This window comes from Chiloscyllium plagiosum, unplaced genomic scaffold (assembly GCF_037043375.1).
Source record: "Chiloscyllium plagiosum isolate Xiang-an unplaced genomic scaffold, Cpla_swu_hap1 HiC_scaffold_23, whole genome shotgun sequence".
NCBI classification, from domain to species: Eukaryota; Metazoa; Chordata; class Chondrichthyes; order Orectolobiformes; family Hemiscylliidae; genus Chiloscyllium; species Chiloscyllium plagiosum.
Window position 1 is genome coordinate 49,230,802 of NW_028270161.1, and position 18,110 is coordinate 49,248,911.

The 18,110-nt window shown below is 39.7% G+C and overlaps 1 protein-coding gene across 6 annotated transcripts in view; it reads right to left on the reverse strand.

Moving 5' to 3' along the window:
- Positions 1-1,551: 1,551 nt before the first annotated feature.
- The window catches only part of lmo3 (LIM domain only 3), a 73,609-nt gene continuing 57,050 nt past the window's right edge, over positions 1,552-18,110 (reverse strand). For all 6 annotated transcript variants that reach the window (XM_043713513.2, XM_043713514.2, XM_043713515.2 and 3 more), the window contains exons 3-4: positions 15,304-15,429; positions 1,552-3,602 (exon numbers count right to left, since the gene is read on the reverse strand). In XM_043713513.2, the coding sequence (XP_043569448.1) occupies positions 3,497-3,602; positions 15,304-15,429 (232 nt within the window). In that variant the 3' untranslated portion in view covers positions 1,552-3,496. The remainder of the gene's footprint in view (positions 3,603-15,303; positions 15,430-18,110) is intronic.

Here is an 18,110-nt window from a genome sequence, read left to right on the forward strand (position 1 = left end):
AATATTAACATGTATTTAGGATTGGTCAATAGAAAGAAGCCAGAAAGCAAGAATAAAAGAGTAACTTTCAGGTCGGTAGCTTGATTTGACAAGATGCTTGGGCCTCTGATTTTAATAAACTGAAGCAATGGCAAAGCCAACAGGAACCAAATGTAATGTACTCAAGTTTACGGATGACACTGCTTACTTTCCTACCTAAGATGGACACAAAGAGACATAGGCAGATTAAATAAGTGATCAAGAACATAACAGATGGAAGTGTGAAGTCATCCACTTGTGGAAAAGTAAAAAAAACAGTAAAAGACTGGGAAATGCTGGTGATCCGAGGGATCTCCATGTCATTATTTATGAATCAGAGGAAATTAACATGCAGGGACAGCAAACAATTAGAAAGGTGAATATTATTTGCATTAATGACAAAAGAAATTTTTTTGCAATAATATACAGTTTCGGTGAGAGCATGCCAGGAATGCTTTGTATTGTTTTAACCATCTCACAAAGGAAGGAGGTCCTTCCACTGAAGGCTCATGCGATTGATTCTTGGATGATGACTGTTCGATGAATCAATATTTGTGTAGACTAGCCCTGTATTCCCCGGAGTTCCAAAAAAAAAGGGTGATCTCATTTAAAAAAATCCAAATTTCAAGAGGTTTTCCATAGTAGATGTCGCATTAATGCTTCTTTTTTGCTGGGGACATTCAGAATAAGAGGCTAATATATTAGGACTGAGTTGAGGAAAAATTTCCTTTGAGGCTTGGTATATTTTGGAACTTTATCAGAGAAAGTTGAGGATGCCCTGTTATTGAGCATACTTATGAATATATTTTATGTACCATTTGCAGCAAGGGCTGTAGGAAGCATTGGGAAGGTGGTGTTGAGGTTGATCTTGAGCTGTGGTCTTAATGAATAGTGGAGCTAGGGCTGAATGGCTTACTCCTATTTCATATGATCCCCTTTCCATTAGTTAACTGCCATAGAGCAATTGTTCTTTATCATTGACCGACCTATGATCTAGCCTTCTTACTATGAATGGCTCAAAGCAAGTGACTTTAACACTACAGTTTTAATCCAAATACAGCAGCGTATTTCATTTTCCCAACAACTAAAGATATTTCAGAATAAATTTGCAAGATAATGGATGGATATAGTTGACTCTAGGTCTTCTCCATGTCAGGGTAGGGAAATGTTCCATTTAGGAGACAGTGAGGTCTGTAGATGCTAGAGATCAGACTTGAGAGTGTGGTGCTGGAAAAGCACAGCAGGTCAGGCAGCATCCGAAGAGCAGGAAAATGGATGTTTCGGCCCCAGCCCAAAATGTTGACTTTCCTGCTCCTCGGATGCTGCCTGAGCTGCTGTGCTTTTCCAGCACCACACTCTCAAATGTTCCATTTAGCAGTTTGAGGAGAAGTAAAAGTGAATCTACAGTTTGAATACAGTAACATGTATAGCGCCTGCCCCTACACACGTCTTCAATGAGATCTGCCCCAGACAAAAGATGCAGCAATGTTTTCATTTTGTAGAACTGATCTTTTCAAACAATGCAACACAGAATTAAAGCAGCTGTTTTATATGTAAATAGCTTACACCACAGAGAACAAATGGGAACATTTACATTGTTAGATGTACAAAAACAGTGTTCTTTGAAAATTCAGACAAGTTTTCTCTGAAAATACCATTACAATCAAATCAGCCCACATGGTTGCTATCCTGTAGCATGTAGAGGGTTCTTAAAGTTGCCTGGAACGAATTTGAATTCCAATGGTATTCAGAATTTTAGATGTTGGTAGGTGGTCCCTTCCCATTATTAAATGTGGAAAGAGTCAAATTAAATGAAACAACCAAAATCTAATTATTTAAATGCACAATCAATACCAAAAAGGATTTTTTAAAACTTACCACCCCATGGATGTTTATGTGAATATGGTTCGGCTACACAGATGTTTAGTTCCTTTTGAAATTGGCATGACTAGACTTCTTTAAAAAAATACATTAAATCACCTCCATCAATGTTGAGTTGTTTCTATAGGTTAATTTGTTTTGTGTGAACTGTTCCTTTTTAAAAAGCACACTCTTGCAGTTATATTCAAGAACCCAGTTATCGCGAAAGCAGAATAAAGTTGACTAATGCTTCAGAGCCATTTAAGTGCTGTTAAAGGCTGCCAAATTACAGATAACAGTCAGTCACTCAGCTGCTAGTCATTACTGTGGTACATCAAAAGAGTCACAAAAACACACGAGAAAACAAGCTTCCTTTCTTCAAACCCTTTGGAGGCGAAACTATTTCTTAATTCAGCAACTTATCAGAAATGAATGCTTTTTAGATCTAGATTTGTGTAACCTTGGTGACACTTCAAGTAATGTACGCAGAACAGGAAAATGAAACTAATTCCCACTCCGAAGTTGGCGGAGGTGGGAGGCGGGGGGAAGCAAGTTGGGGCGGCACGGTGGCACAGTGGCTAGCACTGCTGCCTCACAGCGCTTGAGACCCGGGTTCAATTCCCGCCTCAGGCGACTGACTGTGTGGAGTTTGCACGTTCTCCCCGTGTCTGCGTGGGTTTCCTCCGGGTGCTCCGGTTTCCTCCCACAGTCCAAAGATGTGCAGGGTCAGGTGAATTGGCCATGCTAAATTGCCCGTAGTGTTAGGTAAGGGGTAAATGTAGGGGTATGGGTGGGTTTCGCTTCGGCGGGTCGGTGTGGACTTGTTGGGCCGAAGGGCCTGTTTCCACACTGTAATGTAATCTAATCTAAAAAAGTTCATCTTCCACAACATGTTGCACAAAAATATGGTGTAAAATTGTTTATTGAACAAACTGATTTCTCATCTGGTAGACAAAGCATTTGCATCAGAGTAGCTGGCAAAATTAATGGTGATTTGTAATGCCAGCTCTAGGTGCGAGGACATTATATATTTGGCTACTTCTAGGTCTCCAGATTTTTAACACATTTTATTGGCAAACAAATTAAAGTGCATAGAATTGCGGTTTGAATATTTTAATAGAAAGTTACAGCTCAGTTAAAATAGTTAATAGAATACAGAAAGCATAATTAATTATACAATAAATCTGAACACTGATTGTACTAAATGCAACAGCCAAGAAACAAAGGAATGAACACAAATGATAACACAATAAAACTGTATTACATTTGTGCTTCAAATATTACAATATAGTATGTACAAGAGTCATCCAAAATGAACATCTCATGCCAAATGACACAAACAAAGTTATAAACTGTAAGCAGCAAACAAAAAAAAGGGGAATAGTTTTCCCTCATGACAAAGCTCAATATATACAATCGGTCTAGAAGACATTCAATGTAGAACAGGAACAAAATGACTATATACGGTTTCTCTTCCCATCTTTATTCCAAACATGGCCACCAGCTCGGGGTACTGTAGGTCTATTCTATTAGTTCCTGTTTCAATTCATATTTACATGTTGAGTAAACAATACAGAAGTTAGTGCTTAAAACTAATTTGACACATGTGGCTGTGGGATCAGCGAACCTGGGAAGCGTAGCCTTCTTTCATTAAACCTTCCTCATAGTCTGTCTGGCACAGAATCATATTGTTCTTGAGGAAGAATTTATCTCCCACGCAAAACCTAAAAAGGGAATTTAAAAAGAAAATCACAAGTGATGGTGAATATACACGGCAACTCTTGAAATAGAAAGGAAAGCGATTAGTACATAATCTGAACATTTCTATTATACCCTGAGAATGACTTCAGAGTCAAGACATTTGGCAGTATCTGTTAGATGTGGGCTTCAAGTTGATATTAAAAAATTGTCTAATATGTAGACAATTCAAGTGTGTACAAAAATATTCTTAACTGGAGGCTTTTAAGCAAATTGCAGTGCTTTTAACCATATCAATTTGACCTTCAGAAGCTCTTATGCCTACTCTACTAAATCCAGCAAAAACCATGCATAATTACGAAGCAACCTAGGTGACCCTTGATAGCAGCCTTTGTTGTTTAGATAGCTGTTTACTGATGATGTTCAAACATACTGCCAGAATTCCCTTTAGTAATAATGTTAAACAGATTAGATTTAATATCGAAAGCAGCACAATGTTCTGTGCTCCTCAAGTGTTGAATGAGTAGCATTTCACTGATATTAATTTCAAGCAAATTACGAACCTAATCCCTCCTCAATCTAAACAGGTCTCTAAATTTGCTCCAGCCCTGTCTTTTTGACTACATAAAATGGAAGCAAATAGCAAGAGATTGTCGTTTTAAATCAAAACTGCCTTTCCCCTTTGAAAACAAAGAGCTTCTTAGTTTAAATTTCATAACAGTTTAGGTCCTGTTGCAACCACAACTTATGTTTGGCACACAGTTTAAGGTCATATTTTGAAGAAGTAAATAAGCTCACTCAATTTCATAGAAATCACAGCTCGGAAACAGACCATTCAGCCCAACAGATCCGTACTGCTGTTAACGCTACAAATAAACCCTCTCTCATCAGGTTTTATCTAATCCTTTCAACTTAACCTACTGCTGTGTCCTTGGTGTGTTTAACGTAGAAGCATTTCACAGGATTCACATTCTAACCAGGATGAATAAAGAGGCTTCTCCTGAACGCTGGCTGGATTTTTGGTGACTACCTATATTTAGTTTTTTTTAAAACAACAGGTCTTCAGTTTTGTTGTGCACACATTTGTATTGAATGATCAACTAGGTGCCAATGTGCTCAGTCCATTTCGAAAAGATCACTTGTTGATGGTAAAACGATTATATTTACTTCAGAAAGCATTTAATTCAGACAACATTGTTCAATCCACACAATATCGATGAAATGCTACAGAAGCAGCATTTATGCAGACACGTGTTCAATAATCTATACATTCAATCTCGCCTCAATCCAACAGGTTTGAGATATCTCACTATTCACTGACTTGATAAGATGCAACAACCATACAATATTTTTGAATGCAGTCTGTAACTGTGGAAAGAGTGGTTCAGCTTGTTCAACCAAATTTTCAAATAGCTTGTAAGTTTAAATATTACTTCAGAGGGTTATACTTAAAAAAATTGATGGTTTATTTATTTCAAAATATTAAATTATTTTCAAAGGGATTGCTTTGTAGAATATAAGCTAAAAATTGATAAACACCACATATACGCGTGTAAAAGTCGAAATTTTAAGACAGTTTTTTAAGGTTAAATTTACGGGGTTGACTATTACAATGGATACTCCTTTTGAGGGGCTGAAATTCATGTTACAGTTCAAAATACCATATCATTAGCAGGAGCCCAATTGATGTCTAAACAAAGAAATAACAACAGTACAACTAATTACAGTAATTGCTACTACACGGTTATTTGTCTTCTCTGCAGCTTGAATAACTTATAGTTTAAATGGTGCTGTATAATTTTTTTTATTGGAAGGCATTTGTACACAAAATGGAGAAATTTCAAAACCTCAACTAGATATGTGACTGCATTCCACTAGTGCCTTCAGAGATACTGAGCTCAGCTGAGCTGCACACAAAGGGAGGTTGTCACCTGACTCTGACATGATGCGTCTTAGCCCTTCGCACCAAATTCTGCCATTTCCCTCTGTTTTCTCTCGTCTACTGTTGCTTTAGTTTTTCAAGCTACCATTTTAAGCTTTTATTTCTGGTAAAATAAACTTAGACATTTGACTCTCATACAGCCTCACCGATCAATGTAGCTGTACAGGATAATATCTTCACTCTCAAATCTGTTATCTGTGAAGAAGTAGGGTTGACCTTTCCACAAAATATATGGAAAATTCCAGATTTTTTGGCCAAAACTAGAGAGTATCGACTTTTACATGAGAGCGACTTTTACTCAAGTATATATAGTAGTTGTGGTGAGGGCCTCAGGAAAGGGAAGAGGTCATTTCATACCCCTAGATCCTACAGGATAGGAGACCAGTTATGGGGTACTCCCTTGCCTCTATGCAACATCAGGACATTTAACAACAATGTTTACTTAATCTGCAAAAAGGTCTTTTATCTTTTCCAATTCTCGCCTTCACATCTCAGTGCTAGCTCTCATGTATTTCGCTTAAGGTAGCTTTTCAATATTTGCAAGCACCTGAGTATGGGAAAGACACTGTACCATGGAAGCTGTTACAATTAAGTGAAAGTGAGGACTGCAAATGCTGAAGATCAGAATCAAGGTTAGAGTGGTACTGGAAAAGCACAGCAGATCAGGCAGCATCCAAGGAGGAGGAAAATTCGACGTTTTGGGCATGACCCCTTACATCAGGAATGAATTAAGCCCCTTAACTGCCCCCAACCTGTAGTGAGCATTTCGTCTGGTCAGTGAACTCAGAAAACATGACATCCTGTGAGTGAATTTAAAATAAACATTAAACATAAAGGACAAGACAGTTTCCCAAGCTCTCAATGTTTTGTGTTTTCAAGCAAATGGGTGTTATAGTTGTGGTAGCACCCAGAGAGTCCCTTCAACCAAAACAAAATCTAATCAACCTGTTCAGAGGTGTTATCACATACTTCTGGAGCAGCTGAGATTTAAAACTAGGCCTTCTGGCTCAGAGACAGCAATACCGTCACCAAAGCCCCTTCCCCCATCAGTCATTGTTAAGGAATGTTAAGTGACCAGATGAAATCTGAGTAGAAAGTAGTTACATTTGTAGGTAATGTGAGAGGAGGAGATAGAAAGCAGAACTGAGGGATACAATTAACCCTTGCTGAAAGGTGAATGGTGGTTTGGGTTTTCTGGGGAGAGAGGGTGTGGGGCAGGGAGACAATATGGAAACAAATTAAAATGTATGGAGTAAAATTGTAACTCAGGAAAGCAGGAGAGTGCTGCAAAAGGCACAAGTACAAATTGGTAAGTGGCACATTTAGGCATCTCAAAGATTTTCTTTAGTGAAGTAGACTCTCAGGGCAAAGGTCCACAGGGAGGGTAATTCAGCAGCCTGCAAGAAGCAGCAACTTCAGTAATTTTTGGGTGAAGGAAAGATTCCCTTCATCTTGTACAAAATGGGTTGAAGCAAATTTAATCCATAGTTAAGATGGTGTGGACCTGTGTGCTGTCTGTTACGTGCATACTGCAAAATTCAGGAAATGCATTATATTATTGCAGAATGGGACATCTCAGCCTTAGGTCAGGCAGCATGAATTACAACATACACACATGGCACCAACTGAACTTAAAAGCCCCTGGTTAGTGCAATTCAAACTCCTCATAGGAGTCTAACATTATATCTACTGTGTGTACATAAAATGTTGTCTAGAATGGTTGCAAATTTATTGAGTTTAGATCACCAAGAATTATTTGTTCCTGCTCTCTAACATTAAAATGACAATTCAACCATTGCCATGTGATCACTTTCAAGCAGTTACCTGTGAACCTTTCCTCCAAGCTGGCTAGTTTCTCACTCTAAGATCAAAAAGTAAAGATATTTCTTCTGGAACTAATCTCACAATCCTTTTTTTTAAACCAAATGAAATTCTCTTATTGTCCTCTGCTAAATGATGGTACTTAGGGAGTATAATTGTATATCCATATAACACAACGGCTGTCCATCCATTCTCTCACCCAAATGAGGATTCTCATACAGCAACATCATGCTTGGGTCAAGTTGGTGGATGACAGCAATATGGCCCTGCAGGAGCCAAGTTAGACCCTAACCTCATTGTAACATACGTTCCAACAGTGCTGGGTGCTCTGACCATTTTCCTGCCCAGTGCAGGGTGACTGAGACCACTTCTAACACTCTAATCACTCGCTGAAGTAACTTGGCATAAGCCAGGAATCTTGCTGGTCTTTATAATGCAGTAGTACAATGGATGATGTGTCTATCAACTGAGGAAAGGTGACTTTGGTGGGGGGGTGGCGAGAAATGAAGAAATCTCACTGGCAGAAGATTCTCCATTGCCAGTATAGATTTAAATTAGAAAAAAAAATGGGATAAAAGACAGGCTTCCAAAAGAATCAACCTGTGTTTATGCAATAACTTACTTTGGGACTTCCCAAACCACTTCATTGCAACAATGGCTATGCTCGAGTAGTTTATTTACTTGGTAGAGGGTTGAACCCATGATCTTGTGATTTAGAGCACATTCAGCATGTCTTCAGCTTTTAGAATTTTCTTTGATCAAAAGTAGCAGATAAACAATTTTGCACAATACATTTTCACACATAAAACTGACCAAAACTAAAAAGCTAATTCTGACACTGTTGAGGAATGTGGAAGAGTCATTGCAAGTAATGAGCCTTTAATCAGCATTATACATGTGTCTCAAGTACGGTACCAAAACCCTGATCTTCCAACTATGTCAAGGAAATGCTGTTCCATTCAGCAAACGGAGAAGTCAGATAATGCAAAGCCAAGTACTTAACAATTGTGACTGAGAACATGGAATGGAGGATTGACTACTGCAAGCTAAACTCCTGGGTGTAAACTGAGAAAGAAACAAGATAAATACTAGTGTAAAGCAACAGCACAAGATAAATATGAAAATGCTGTTAAGTGGTGTTTGTTATATATCATGGTTAGGAAAAAAAATCCTACTCGTGCAGAGAAATGAATTTTAATGTGCCAAGACACCCTGAGGGAAGATTTCCTCTGAATGTGGCATGTAGTGAAATCAAAACACATAACAGGGAATATTCTCCAGACTTATTCTAATTCTTTTGAGGAGGGTATATGATGGGGGGGAAAAGGTGAGGCCTTAAGAGTCTTCAGTCATTCTGGTTGCCAACTGTGCAGCATCTGCTGTTGCTGGAATTGACTGCTCTAGAATAAGAAGGTGTAATTAAAGAAGAACTATAATTACAGCGTGTGGCGTATTTCGCTTATTACTGCTTCACCAACAGAAGACCCCTCCTCCATACATCAAATGTGCAGTGATCCTTGGGTTAATCCAGGATCTTTGTCACCTTCAAGTCAATGGCAGGCCCATCTAAAAAGGTATCCCCAATCAACCGTTGGTTTCCATGGTCAAACAGTAAACAATGTTTCTTGGAAAAGCTGCTATTAACTCCTGCCCTTTAGAAGGTCTACAGCAACAATTCTTTAATCCTGCCATCACCATTGCTCACCCCCAACTCTCCATCTGATAGGATTCCCAGAGTAGTTGGAAACACCATTGGAAACTTGCCAAAGTTACTAGGTTGACTTTTGGGAGTGCTCCAGGATTGGTGCCAAGCAGATCCTAGTCAACGGTCTGATTAATTTCAGCTATTTATTGTACTTAGATATAGAAGGCAAAATAAATCTTCACCCCTGCCTCTGACTTGCCTCCAGTCCAACCTAACCTGCATTGTTCTCATCCACAGAGGATGAGCATGATGAAGGAGTGAAGCCTTCAAGGGATAACTGTCTTCATTCTCATCACACCAATGTAAAAAGAAATAATGAAGATCAAAGGAGAATTCAGAGTCAACTGGTGCTTATCATAGAATAATTAATGTGTCCGCATTGCAACAGCATCGATTTTGCTCAAGTGCTCAATGCTTGAGTTGATGATAGTGCACGACCTAAATGGCCAAACATCTTTATTTTGTTCAACACCCCATTGATTTCTTCACAGAGCCAGAAGACTCCAATAGTCGGGAAATGGAAAAGGATTAAATGCTACACACTTAAACATAAAACTTGCTGTAAATGTATAGTTATGTTTAAGGATAGGTAATATTCTGGGAACCTGGGTTCAAATCCGGCAAGGCAGATGGTGGAATTTGAATTCAATAAAGAACAAAAATCTGGACTTAGGAGTCCAATGCTAGTCATGAATCCGTTGCCAACTTTTAAAAAAACCCATCTGGTTTACTCATGTTCTTTAAAGAAGGAAACTGCCATCCTTAGCTGGTCTGGCCTACATGTGACTCTAGACCTGCAGAAATGTTGTTGACTCTTAATTGCCCTCTGGACAATTAGGGATGGACAATAAATGCTGCTTTAGCCAGTGATGCCCTCATTCCATGAATGAAAAAGAAAGTCAGGTAGAAGATTGAAGAGGGAAAACAGATGGAAGTCAAGGGGCTGGTGACTTGATTGCAATGCATGTAAGGTCCTCAATATTCTTGACAAAGTGGACACAAAGTGTCTTCTGTGGGTGAGTCCAGAACTAGGAGGCTGCTCCTTGGATGCTGCCTGACCTGCTGAGCTTTTCCAGCAACACACTTGTGGAACTGTTTCATAATTAAGGATTACCTACTTAGGACAGATATAAGGAGCTTTCTCAGAGGATGGTGGTGCTTTGGAGCTCTCTGCAGCGGAACAGGGTGCTGGATAGATTCTTGTCAGGCAGGAGAATAAAAGACTAATGGAGAATAAATGGGAATCAGGAATTCAACACCAACAGATCAGCCATGATCTTATTAAATGGCAGAGCAGGCTCGAGGTCTACACTTGTTCTAAGTTCATATGTGTGTATAATACAAAATTCCTCTATATGCTACATTACATTTATGTTCTGGATTACAGGAACAGGCCATCAGTCCCTCAAGTCTGTTCCACCATTAAATTAAGGCTGGTTTGGTTCATAACATATCTTTTAACATCAAATGCAAAATTATTAATGGAGCTGTTATCATCAAGTTTTGACAGAGGGTTATAGCATTCTTTGTGCTAGGTAGCATGTACTAACTTCTCTCCCATGATCTGCCTTGCTTCAAAGTTAGTTTCCCTTGTCCTAGATGCCATCAACAGAAAGAGATCTGCTCTACTGAATCCTTTCAGTACCTAAACACAGTTACACAAGTTTCTCACAAGGCTCTGAGCCCTGCCAACATTCTGGCTCTGAAATCCGTGTTAGCCATACTCCTCTCACAGGACCAACCACTTAGGGGATTGTATTGCAGCTGCAGTAATGTTTGTGCTCATACCCACAAGGCTCGACATTCATCATTCCTCTTCATTCAAACAGCTATCGTTTAATTTCCCCTGAATGAAAGTTTCATGCGTCCACCTTAGAAAGCAATACTGCCATGATAGGGGTATAACATGGATTATTTATTTTCAACTTTCATCTGATTTCAATAACATAAGCCTTCATGGACTAGGATAGTTTTACAAATTATTTTTAAAAAAGGGGCAAGAATGGCTCCACTAATTAACTGACCATCGGTTGAGGCAGGTTCAGGTAAGCAATGTGAACGAACAAAATCATCTGATCTGAAATTATACCTAAAGATATGGAAACCAGTCAACTGAGTCAAGAAACTCACTTTACTTGTTTTAACTAAATGTATAAGCTAAACTGAATATATTGGGGACATGAAAGGTCCATGCAACTACTCAGCTTCAAAAGACAATGGAGCCAGATTCAGGAATACACAAAAGAACCATATTTCTGTAGCTGCAGAGTTGAGCAACAGAGTGAAAGAAGAAAAAAAGATTTATAACAGCAAAGACAGGAAGACTCTTTCTCTGTCTTCCCCCCTGTTTCCATATCATCTTGAAAAGCTAGTAACTGACATTACTAAAGGCACTATAGACATGTGGAGACTGTTTAAGGAACAGTTGTTGCGAGTGATGAATAAATATGTCCCTCTGAGACAGGCAAGAAAGGGTAAGATAAAGGAACCTTGGATGACGAGAGCGGTGGAGCTTCTCGTCAAAAGGAAGAAGGTAGCTTACATAAGGTGGAGGAAGCTCGGATCAAGCTCAGCTCTACAGGGTTACAGGCAGGCAAGGAAGGAGCTTAAAAATGGTCTGAGGAGAGCCAGGAGGGGGCACGAGAAAGGCTTGGCAGAATGGATTAGGGAGAACACAAAGGCATTTTACACTTATGTGAGGAATAAGAGAATGGTCAAAGAAAGAGTAGGGATGATCAGTGATAGCATTGGGAACTTGTGTGTGGAGTCTGAGGAGGTAGAGGAAGCCCTAAATGAGTTTTTTGTTTCTGTCTTTATGAAAGAAACGAACTTTGTAGTGAATGAAACCTTTGAAGAGCAGGTGTGCATGCTGGAATGGATAGAGATAGAGAAAGCTGATGTGCTGAAAATTTTGTCAAACATTAAGATTGACAAGTTGCCAGGCCCGGACCAGATTTGTCCTCGGCTGCTTTGGGAAACGAGAAATGCAATTGCTTCGCCACTTGCGAAGATCTTTGCATCCTCGCTCTCCACTGGAGTCGTACCTGAGGACTGGAGAGAGGCAAATGTAATTCCTCTCTTCAAGAAAGGAAATAGGGAAATCCCCGGCAATTACAGACCAGTAAGTCTCACATCTGTTGTCTGCAAGGTGTTAGAAAGGATTCTGAGGGATAGCATTTATGACCATCTGGAAGAGCATGGCTTGATTAAATGCAGTCAACACCGCTTTGTGAGGGGCAGGTCATGCCTCACAAACCTTATTGAGTTCTTTGAGGATGTGACTAGAAAGGTTGATGAGGGTCGAGCAGTGGATGTGGTGTATATGGACTTCAGCAAGGCATTTGATAAGGTTCCCCATGGTAGGCTCATTCAGAAGGTCAGGAGAAATGGGATACAGGGGAACTTAGCTGTCTGGATACAGAATTGGCTGGTGAACAGAAGACAGCGAGTGGCAGTAGAAGGAAAATATTCTGCCTGGAAGTCAGTGGTGAGTGGTGTTCCACAGGGCTCTGTCCTTGGGCCTCTAACGGTTTGTAATTTTTATTAATGACTTGGATGAGGGGATTGACGGATGGGTCAGCAAGTTTGCAGACGACACAAAGGTTGGAGGTATCGTTGACCGTATAGAGGGCTGTTGTAGGCTGCAGCGGGACATTGACAGGATGCAGAGATGGGCGGAGAGGTGGCAGATGGAGTTCAACCTGGATAAATGCGAGGTGATGCATTTTGGAAAGTCGAATTTGAAAGCTGAGTACAGGATTAAGGATAGGATTCTTGGCAGTGTGGAGGAACAGAGGGATCTTGGTGTGCAGGTACATAGATCGCTTAAAATGGCCACCCAAGTGGACAAGGTTGTTAAGAAAGCATATGTGTTTTGGCTTTCATTAACAGGGGGATTGAGTTTAAGAGTCGTGAGATCTTGTTGCAGCTCTATAAAACTTTGGTTAGACCGCACTTGGAACACTGCGTCCAGTTCTGGTCGCCCTATTATAGGAAAGATGTGGATGCTTTGGAGAGGGTTCAGAGGAGGTTTACCAGGATGCTGCCTGGACTGGAGGGCTTATCTTATGAAGAGAGGTTGACTGAGCTCGGACTTTTTTCATTGGAGAAAAGGAGGAGGAGAGTGGACCTAATTGAGGTATACAATATAATAAGAGGCATAGATGGAGTCGATAGCCAGAGACTATTTCCCAAGGCAGAAATGGCTAACATGAGGGTTCACAGTTTTAAGCTGGTTGGAGGAAAGTATAGAGGGGATGTCAGAGGCGGGTTCTTTACACAGAGAGTTGAGAGAGCATGGAATGCGTTGCCAGCAGCAGTTGTGGAAGCGAGGTCATTGGGGATATTCAAGAGACTGCTGGACATGCATATGGTCACAGAAATTTGAGGGTGCATATATGAGGATCAATGGTCGGCGCAACATCGTGGGCTGAAAGGCCTGTTCTGTGCTGTACTGTTCTATGTTCTATTAAAACAAACCAGAACAATCATCTCACTGAGAACACAATGATTCTCAAAAACATTACCACTGCTGAGGATAAAAGACATTAATGAATGAACAATATTCTCAGGTTCAATTATACCAACTCAAGGACTCCGAAAAGATTTTTAAAATTAATATTCTTCATCCTCCTAATACACTAGATATTTGCCACTTTTTAAACTTCATACCTATGTGTACTTTGATGTCACATTTTATTAACTTTTTGGGTATCATTAAGTAATTAAAATTCCTCTATTTCAATCAAGAAGTTCTTGTAATTGGCTCCTTAATATTGAGTCTGCAATGTTTTAATTGAAGTGCAACATGGCTGTGTGCTAAAAGAATTCAAAATCTTCGTTGTGGCTAACTGAGGGGTAGTAAAACGAGGGGATCAGACTCACTCCTCCTCACTTTGGTCTTAAGAAAAAAGTGTTATATGATACATTGTGTAAAGCTAGAAATTGCTTCAGTATATGTAAGGTATGTAAATGGTAAAGCAAGGCTTCAAATTGCTATTAGATGAAAAATGAATAAATTCTGGGGATGGAGCTATGGGCATTTGGGTGTCTCTGTGAAAAACATAGGTTGAACAGAGTGGCAGCTTTCAGCGACTTGGTGAGTATAGTTGCCTGTCCTTGGAGATATCTTTGTGAACCACATGGGGAAACTCAGTCACAAACTCATTTACTGAATCAGAGTCTCATCATGTGCTACTTGTCACTGAGCTATTATGACAGATAATTGGCTAGGTTAATTTGTAGCATCGGTTGTGCATCTCTATGGCCTCTACATTCCAAGGGGACCTTCACCTCCTAATCCTACACTCTGGGTACACCTTCTCCTCCTGTCCTTATGTTGTGTGTGGCCACATACTGTGACTACATCACCTTTTGCTGAGGTAGTTATTCTACCCAGTTTGCTTTGCCATCAAACCAGCTATTATTTTAAAACTCACGACTCAAACACTCAAAACTTGAGTAATAATTCACCCTCAATATTGTTAAACATTATACAATAATACTCCTGTTGCAAGTAATGCAAGAAAAAAAAAGAGCACTCTGGTATCATCTCTGTTGTTATTCTGCCATTTAAAAAAAATTAAATGTCAAATATTTCAATTTTCCAAAAAAAGCAGTCATTTCTTGATCAAAAAGAGAGATATTTTTGATTCATTTTCTAAAATATTAATTAAATTTAATATACATACGTCTCAGCCACAAGCTAATGAACAAATATTCTTCAATGTATCATTTATATTAGATCCTACATATTTATAGACTTCAACACAATTATTACCCTCAGGGGCTTTCAGTTGGCAGGAAGTCCCCCAAAGGCTGTAGAAACGTTAATGAATTTTCCTATTAATGTGCAGAGCTAGCTTCTTGGCAAGTACTGGTACCTCCATCACTATTTAAACATGCTTTACTATTAATTTGTTTAACCCCATGAACGCTATTCGTTATTCAGAATCTAACTGCCAAACGCATGAGTACCCGACTGAATTTTTCAATTAATACTTTATTCTGCTAACTCTGGCAATATTAAGCTGCTTGAACATACTCATTGCTTTATTTGGGTGGAGAAGTATTATAGAGTCTTGGCAGACTTGAGGTGATTAATGGATGACATTTTCTATCGTCAAAAACCTAATATAAAGCAGATGGGTTTCAGAAAAATGATATGAATTTACAGCGAGTAACAGATGTTACATTCTTTTAACTAATTGAGTTTCCATGTGTACCATTGACAATAAGGACTTTTGATCAAAAACTGTACCTCTGATTACAGAGCTGACAAGCAAAACAGTCCAGGTGATAAACATTGTCCTTGGCTCTCATTACCATCTCAAAGGCAGGAATCAGCTTGCTGCATGCTGCACAATTCCCCGTCACACCAAACAACCTGTAATTGCAGAAGATAAAGCAAATATCAGTACCATGCTCATGCATACTCTAAGAACATACCATCTTCCTCCTGTTCCAATTGGCATTAAGTCTGTTTGCAACCACCCCCAACCTAATAGACAGCCTTTGTGACCTGGAGTCATCCCCCAGTCAGTCATAAGCCTGACTTCTTAAGCTTTCAATTCACACCTTCTGTTCATCTCAGATGACACTTGAGATTTAAAGGCTGTGGGGAGATTTAATCAGAGAACCGTATAACGATGGTTTTGACAGAGGGCACAAGCTGAAATTGTTCCGAGTGCCAGGCTAATGCTGTCGCATTTGAGACAGGGATGACTGGTGGTGGTGTAACCCGAGGGTGATCACACCTTAGGTGAGGGGAAGAAGTTGAGAGGGAGAGTCCTTCATGGTAACCTCAGCAGGAATGGAAACCAAAACAGAAATTGTTGGAAACGTTCAGCAGGTCTGGCAGCATCTGTGGAGAGAATTCAGAGTTAATATTTCGGGTCCAGTGACCCTTCTTCAGAACTGATGGCAGCTAGGGAAAAGTTGGTTTTTATGCAGAAGATAGGGTGAGGGAAAGAAGAGGATAAGGAGTAAATAAGAGAAGAACAGTTGGGGGGAGTAAACGATAGGTTGAGACAGAGCCCAAAGAGAGAGAACAACAGTTGGGAATTGAACCCATGCTGTTGGCATTACTGTACATTATAGACCAGCTGTCCAGACAACTGAGCTAACTGACACCCAGCTAGAAAGCAAAAGGTAACAGATTTAAACTAATTGGCAGAAGAACCAAAGAGATGATGGGGAGAATGTTTAGATAGAAAAATACCCTGCTGCATTTATATATATATATTTCATAAGGATTTCATTCTTTAAAAAAGATGCTTGCAGCAAATTCAACAATAATGGAATTGGATAAATACTCGAAATTCCAAGGGCTGCTATGGAAGGGCAGAGCAGCGGAATTAATTGGATAAAACTTTTAAAGAACCACCACTAGTGAGTGGAGCTGCATGACTATGTAGGAAACACTTCATATCAACACGTTAATTCTGGTTTGGGAGAGCAGACTATTCCTAGTCATGGGGGAAGGGGTAACATAAGCAGAAATCGACAGTTTCATAGATCTATATCTCCAAAGCAAGAAATATTGTGAATCATAGGTTTCAAAAATGGTTCTGATAGAAAGGTCAATCAAACTAAAATGTCAATTCCATTTCCATCCAGATGCTGGCTGACCCAATGATGTTTTCCAGCTCCTTTGGTTCAGTTTGACAATGCTTGCTACATTTTAGGTGCCTCAATCCCACACAATGGGATTACAGTAATGTAGTGGACCTACTCTGCTTTTTGTATGTCAGCAGTATTGGGTGGAATTCTTATTTACATTATTTGAAAAGATTGACATCTCTGCAGGGTGTCTAGGGAGTGCTAGTTTATTTGTATTTAATAGCACCAATGTTGGCCATACCAAGTCAAATTGCTAAGCTGCCACGACGGAATTCCCTGCTTTTGGAAATCCCACTGAGAAGTCAAACACATTCACTTCAGGCTCAGTGTCGGCATCAAGTGCTCATGGGTCATGTCCAACTTGAAGCAATGTAGCACAGTGCACTCACTAACTTACCGAAGTGTCATAGCCACAGCTTTGAGAGGATCACAGACTGCAACAAAAGATTTAAAATGTACATCAAGATGTATAAAGAAAAGATTAAGATATTTGTAAAATCAAATTAGAAAGCAGATCAGACAGAATCTCCATCTCCTACTTAAAAAGGACATTGTCATCTGATATTTTCTTACAGTTACCGGATGTTTCTTAAACTAAGCCAATCTTTATCCCAATTGCTCCCATTCCATGTTAAATGTTAAAAATCTCACAACACCAGGTTATAGTCCAACAGGTTTATTTGGGAGCACTGTTCCGAAAGCTGGTGCTTCCAAATAAACCTGTTGGATTATAATCTGTGTAATTTTTAACTTTGTCCACCCCAGTCCAACACCGGCATCCCCAAATCATGTTAAATGTTGTTACTTATCCTCATTTGCAATCAAGAAATGCAGGAAAACATGACTATTCCAGCTTACTGCTCCCAGATAAAATAGATCTATTCTTGAAAAGGTACAGCCTTCTTAAGCTAGGCTAGACAAGGTGGCTGCGTCCCAGTGGTAGCCCTGAGAAATTTTTTGCAAAGAGCATTATAGAACTTGAAAAGCCCAAGCATAAGCTCTTCAATATGTCAGGCCGGAAGACAGATCCAGACACACGAGTAAAGCACCCAGAAGAGAAGACAAGAGGTCAGCAGACAAAATTAAGCTCAAGTTTTAAGGGGACAGGATTTCAGCAATTTTGCCATTAATAGTAAAAATAGACATTGAATTTTCATTTGCTTATGAGAAGGACAGATTCCAAGACTGTCATGATGAGTATCAGACGTTTAAGTGCCTTGTAGCAATTAGGCTCATCTAATTTGCAAGCCTACCCCAACATGTTTAGATTAGATTACTCACAGTGTGGAAACAGGCCCTTCGACCCAAGAAGTACACACCGACCCGCCACCCACTCCCCTACATTTACCCCTTCACCTAATATTACGGGCAATTCAGCATGGCCAATTCACCTAACCTGCACATTTTTGGATTGTGGGAGGAAACCGGAGCACCTGGAGGAAGCCC